This window comes from Monomorium pharaonis, chromosome 5 (genome assembly GCF_013373865.1).
Source record: "Monomorium pharaonis isolate MP-MQ-018 chromosome 5, ASM1337386v2, whole genome shotgun sequence".
Taxonomy (NCBI): Eukaryota; Metazoa; Arthropoda; class Insecta; order Hymenoptera; family Formicidae; genus Monomorium; species Monomorium pharaonis.
Window position 1 is genome coordinate 24,530,022 of NC_050471.1, and position 6,885 is coordinate 24,536,906.

Genomic DNA, 6,885 nt, shown 5'->3' on the forward strand with positions numbered 1-6,885 from the left:
GTCTTAGATGAAGAGAAACACTAATTAGCGTCAGAGCGTCATTAGATTCCGAACAATACAAACGTAAAGTGGAAGTGGGGTACGTTTATACCCTAGTCTGTCTTTCGAGTTTACATTTCGTTCGGATACCGTCATACAAAATATTATTTTTCGCATCAAAGCAACTTTTCCTGTGCTGTTTGTCTGCATCTTGAAGTCGTAAATATGTTTACATATATTGACTTTGTATTAGCAACATTTTTTGCATCAAAAGTTGCTTAACTGGAATTATGAAGAAATTGTAATAATTTTTTTCACTTTAATAATATATTTCCTCTTATGCTGAATTAAAAAATAAACATTTTTCACTATTAAAAAAAAAATAAAGATTGATTAATTTTTCTTTATTAATTTTATCTTTTTTTTTAAGTTATCGCTTTTTTCAATTTTTATTTAGAAAATTTATACTTTTTAAATAATACTCAGAATTCATTTTATTCCGGTTATAGATCTGTCTTTTACCTTTCCAAAACTGTTTTTTTGATTCGTTAAAAATTGACAAAAATACGACAGATTAAAAAAAAACTAATTTTTGCAATTTTTTCAAGCTTTATTTTGTTCAAATTAATTTGTAACGTATTTAATGTTAATTAATATTATTGTGAATTATACCATCGTCTTCGTCATGAAAAAAACGGAGAGATTCATATAGCACAATATTGATTTCAGTCCATCTGTTTAATGCAGAACGCTTGGGAAGGAATAGGATACATTTATTATATAACTCAGTGTGTCGTTTGAAGTAAGAAAAAGTTTACTGTTATAGGGTTAAGTTTTATTTTGAGAAATTATTATTTCTACAGATAATTTCTATTGTTTAAAGATTTATAAACTGTATAAGTTAAATGTTCATGGATTAAAAGATACGCTGTATCTTCAACAATAAACTGTGAAAGACACAGACGCGAGGAAAAATTAAAAGTGTCTATAAACGAAACTAGCGCTACGTTAATAAATTTACGAAGAAAAACGTGCTCTGATTGGTCTCTGATTTTTAAGTTCTAGGGGAATCTAATTTGTGGTAGAAACTGGACGGGAATTAAAAATCCCGATCGACTAGCGATTTCTTTTGATCCAATTATACGCATTTACCTCCTTCCCTCTTTCGACACTAATCATTAACTCCTAATATACGGATCCAATTAGCTATCCGTCCACGTGCATTATCTGTCAATGCCATTACTGCCGTCGTTGTATTCAAAGCCGCCGTCCATCGACCTCGCCTTCTGGAAGATGCGGAGGAGTTCCAAGACGATGCCGTTCGTCCACCCGAAGCCCTCCTGGACGTTGTACTCGCCGCCGGCGCCGCCCTCGCCGGGATGTATCGCGTTGTACTGAAATTAGAAAATTAATTACCACGTGTAATCGGGCGCGACTGATTCGGGCGCAAACCAAATTCCCATCGCGCGCGTCGAAAGTAATCAAGATCCCCGGATCGTCGCCTCCTCCGTGGTTTCCGTCCGCCGCAACCGTCGCCGCCGTCACCGCCATCGCGGCGGCGGCGAGTTAATTCCCGCCGTGGAATATCCTACGCGGAAATCTAATTTCTCTCGATCGCGAGAACTTGGATGAACTTTCGTCAGTTAGTTAAACGGCGCCTCGCGTCTGAGGCTACGGGAGCTCGCGGGCGTAAAAAAGCGCTATTTCCGACACTTTTAACGCGTCAAAAATGCTCTGTCGCGACAGAGAGAGAGAGAGCGGAGGTCTTTGTCTCTGACTCGACAGAATTTTATATGTATGTACACGCGGAAAACGCGAAACCTGAATGACTCGCACGATTAATCAATAATTCGTTCATGTAGAATGTGACGTCAAACGCTCCCGTTTCTTCTTTTAACCAGGTTTTTAACTTTCATGCAGGAAGCTTTCATATCGAAGCACCACCGATAAATCTTCAAATTGAAAGGCAATATTTTAACAGGCGAATTTACCGGAATAATTTGTGCTAAGAGACCAGCCGACGCGTTTCTACAAAACGTAATATAGCAATTAAATAATAAAGTATTTTTCATTAATATTTATCAAACATTTCGAATCGATATTACTTCGAAACATTTTCCATGCAATCGCGAGAGATTCGCAGTTCTAATGAGGCACTTTAATCAATTGCAGACATGCACGTCAATATATTTATTTTCATCAATATCGCCATGTATATCGCGCGATAAATCACATACCACGTTGAAGCCTCGCGCGGTTGAGGTTGTTATACCAATTTCCAACCTGAAAGCGATATGATATAAATCGGATGGAGGAATGGGATGGAATGCTCTTGGTTATTTCCCCGGTTCTCTCGTAACTGAATGCGGGATGCGGAAAACGGGACAATAAAAGGATACACCGTATACAGAATATTTTTCTCTTTGTCCGCGACATTGCGACTTTTAAATTGTTAGTGACCTTATCGCGCGCCTTATATTGAAGAATGGCTTCTGTACATATATTTTGGAGCAATATTTTTAAATTAATATAATAGAAAAATTACATTTTATTAATGTTATTAAAAAAATTATATAAAAATATGTTTGAAAATCGCTGATTATTTTTGGAAGGAGAGATAACATTATAAAATAAATATCATCAAAAAATTAAATTTTATAATATTATACATATAAAAGAATGTTAAAAAGTCATTGCTTTTTCTGGAGAAGTAACATTATGAATCACATAATGTCCTAAAAAAGAAATAAAGAGAGATATGTAAGAATGTTGAAAAAATTATTTTTTTTTAAAATACTACTTATTTTTAAAAATAATATAAAATTAATATCCTAGAAAAATTCCATTTTATATGACGTTATTTAAATAAAGACAGATATTTAAGCATTTTGAAAAAGACGCTGGTTATTTTGAAAAAGCAACATTATACAAAATTCATGTCTTAGAAAAATTATATTTTATATAACGTTATTTAAATATAAAGAAATATGTAAGCATTTTAAAAAATTGCTGGTTACTTTAAAGCAACACTATATAATAAATATTCTAAAAAAATTATACAATGTTATTTAAATGAGGAGAAGTACGTATAAATTGGAAAAATATATAGAACATTAATTATTATGCGAACATTATTATACGTAATTTAAATTGCTGCAATTACTTGTTATTAAGAATACCTTTATAGGAAAGAAAAACTTTTGATTAAAAATAACATCAATGTTACATGCATCAATTACATGCATGCACTTTATTTTAAGTACCGAATGATAAACGAGCATAATGTCGCATACGATAAATACTGACGCATTCGTATCGATGCAAAGTCACGTTTACTGACAATGAGTTAAAGAAATATTGCATTATTAGAACGTAAGTACGTATGTGTATATGTCGCAATCGAATAACGCATTAGGTATTATCGTTATATTTCCCCGACTCTACTATCGCACCCGCGAATCGAAATCGTTCTTTCGTAAAGCGGACGGTACAATTATTCTTTCTTTTAAATATTAGACTAATAAAGAAGTAAAATAATCTCTTCCACGCGATCGAACGCGAATGACGTTGCATATAAGAGTTACGAAATAATTACAGGAGGCACGAGGTAGCTGTAAAAAAAATTTTGATTCCAAATTTAAGATATGTCGTTCGTGCCACTTGCTTTCGCAACTTTATCATACAGCCTGGCTATAAATGCATCTGAAGTAAAAAAGAACGGGTCGTAAAATCGACTCCTTGATTCAAGGCACACGCACACAAATACACACACACACACACACACACACACACACACAAACGTGCGTACGCACAATCGCGAGTGAAGCGACTCGTCGCAAAGCGTATCGTGAAAGGAATACCCGAAGAAGAAGGTGGTAGATTGTGCGAGAAGTTAACATGAATGCACATAGAGTCTCGAATATTACGGATCCTCCAGCGGGTTTGAAGTCGACTTTTTTATATCGAAAAATTGCTTGATTAATACTTCATTGACGTGGAGCTCTTTTTAACTCTCATCGTCGAATATTCGGTGAGCATCTTTTGCTTTTCCTCCCTGCCACTGTCATATTAAAAATCTACCCTTTATCCGCGTGCTATATTTGCAATTCACGGCACTCTATATGCTCGTGATGAAGAAGCCCGTTCCTACAGCAGACCGGAAATTAACTGCGAATAAACTGTCCAGTTATTTCCGACGAGAAAAAAGAGAGAGAGAGAGAGAGAGAGAGAGAGAGAGAGAGAGAGAGAGAGAGAGAGAGAACGAATACGAGTAAGTGGGAACATATTCTTTCAGGCTTTCAATCTTGATAATTAATATGCTGCGCTGGTCGCTGCAAGCTGCAACTATTAGATCACATTAGAGAGGTGGCGAAAACGACGTAATTCCTGCCCGAGACGTAACTCCTGAATAGGTAAGTTTCTTTGCGCCCTCGCTTACGTCACGAGTAGAACAAGTTTTGAAAAGCGCGTTTTGCCGGACTTTCTTTTTAGCTCTCCTTCTCATTACTAAATGGCGCCCCGCGCGATCTAATCTAAAGTTCCCGATGAAAATGGACTCCGGACATCACAATTATTTATTAATTCATTAACCAGAAGAGCAATTTTATGCTCGTTCTAAAGCGAACAGCGTACGAGCTTGTTTATACGCTTCACGGCTTCAATTTACATAATCGTTGTACAAAAACGGTTACGTGTTATTTCACATTCCTTCCCTAATGGATAATTAGTAATTAACCCTTTGTATATTGGCAGTCCCGTTTAAGAACAGAATTTTTTTTTTACTTTGCAAATTTTTTGCTCGGATTTTACAAAACTCTGGTGTAATTTGTTAATGCTTCAAATGTTATTCGAATCTGAGGTCAAAAATTTTCAAAATTAAAATGGTGGATCTAATAGGATGAAATTTTTTAAAATCCTGCGCTTTAAAAAATTTTTAACATTTCTAAATTAAAGTAACACAAATATTTCAAATAACAAAAGAATTCATGAAAAGTCTAGTTTCGTTTCATTTGACGCTCGTGCTAATTAAAATTCCGCGATTCTATAAACTCTGAGTTCCATAATAATTAGGTTATTAAAATAAAAATTCGGTCCGTATAAAATATTAGATTTTATAATTCTGAGGTCAGAATCAAATTCAACTTTAAAAATCCTTTGAAAACGAGGTCTTAGGTTACTTTGGTAGCGAGTACTCGAAGGGGTAACTAATTAATTAGATATTAAAAATAAATAAGCATCGGGTTCTGTTAAAGGACCAATTATAAAGATGGAGCTCGGCAAATATCAAGCTGCTTCTGCAGATGGAAAATATAATTTCAATTCTCTTACGTCAACGCGCCAGAGCGGCTCCTCGCTCGAGATGGAATACCACCAGGGCTCGAGAGTCCCTTCTCATCCTTAGGACAAGGCAGGCGCAAGAAACCTTGATTGAATCGATCGAGCATGTTTGTTCAGCAAAATGGACCGGCTATTTCCCGCGCGAGAGCTCGTTACTGTTACACCGATATCGATAAGACGTGATTTGTACAAAGTGCCAAAGTGTAAATTTCACCCGCCGTTCTCTCATATGACGTCCGTAATTATCGTGGTTTAAATTACGCGATTAAAATAATTTCATTCAATAGCCGCGCGTTGATTAATACAGCTGTGTCAGATGTATTAATCAATGCTCCCTGATTCATGATATATCGGACACGAGAAAAACTCAGTTCGTTAATGTCGGCGAGAATTTCGGAATGCTTGAAGCAATTTACTTAAGTTAAGAAATATTTATTTTACAAACTATTTTTTTTTCTTTATTTGAGAGAGACTGACACTATTAAATTCTCTTAGGAAAAGTTCTCGCGCAGCAATTTACATTTTTCGAGCATTATATTAACGTGCAACCCTGTGTAATAATTAAGATAAATCATTTATAATAATTGTTTTTCACAGCAGAATTATTTACAATAATTGGGGGGTACAAGGCAACAGCTGCTTATTAGCATCATAATTATTTTTAAATTGATTATCAATTTAGTATTGTGTTATTACTAATCTCATTCATCTTGTAACTGTGTTTTAAAGAGACCGGAAATTTTGTTCAGCGCACAGTTCAATGAATTTTGAAAGGTATTCCGAATCACACAATAAATATCAGCACGAAAATCATCAAGCTTTGACCTATTAAGGCATATTCTATATTCTATATAATTTAACATTTTACATCGGTCTGTACATATTCTATTATTATAAATTATTTAATTATTTAATGTTAGCACGAAAAATTTCAATAATTGCTTGCGATACAATGATCGGTAATAGTTTAATATAACCGAATCTTTGTATAACTTTTGCATTACGTAAATTTAATAATCAAACGGGTTTAATGAAAAGTAAATATCTACATATACGAAGATACTTATGAATGTAACTTGAAAGAGGGAGTTTCAAATAAATACAATTTTCGGCAAAATATAGAAAGTTTCAGCGTGAACTGCAATAAATGTCATAACTATTTGTAATATAATATCTGGTATCATTAACTTAACGTAGCTGACCTATGAAATTTATAGGTAAATTCAATAAATAATTAAACAAGTGGCAAAGTAAATACCTTCATATACAGAGACGCTTATGAATGTAATTTGAAAAAGGAAAATTCTCTAATACAATTTTAGACGAATGATTAAATTATTGAATGTTTTAGAGCGTAATAATTACAAATAATGTGATAACCGTTCGCAGTATTATGACACGTATCGGTAATTTAATACAGCTGATTTTTTGCAATTAGGTGAATTACATAATTAAACGAAAAGCAAATACCTTTATAAACAGAGACGATTATAATATAACTAAAAAAAAAGAAAAATTCTTAAATAAACACAACTTTTGGCAAACTATTTAATATTTCAGAGAAAACGC

General features: G+C 34.0%; 1 protein-coding gene across 1 annotated transcript in view; it reads right to left on the reverse strand.

Moving 5' to 3' along the window:
• Positions 1 to 772: 772 nt before the first annotated feature.
• Positions 773 to 6,885, reverse strand: part of LOC105838980 (trehalase) — a 34,233-nt gene continuing 28,120 nt past the window's right edge. Inside the window, exon 9 of the mRNA XM_036286815.1 lies at positions 773 to 1,373. Within this exon, the coding sequence (XP_036142708.1) occupies positions 1,203 to 1,373 (171 nt within the window). The 3' untranslated portion in view covers positions 773 to 1,202. The remainder of the gene's footprint in view (positions 1,374 to 6,885) is intronic.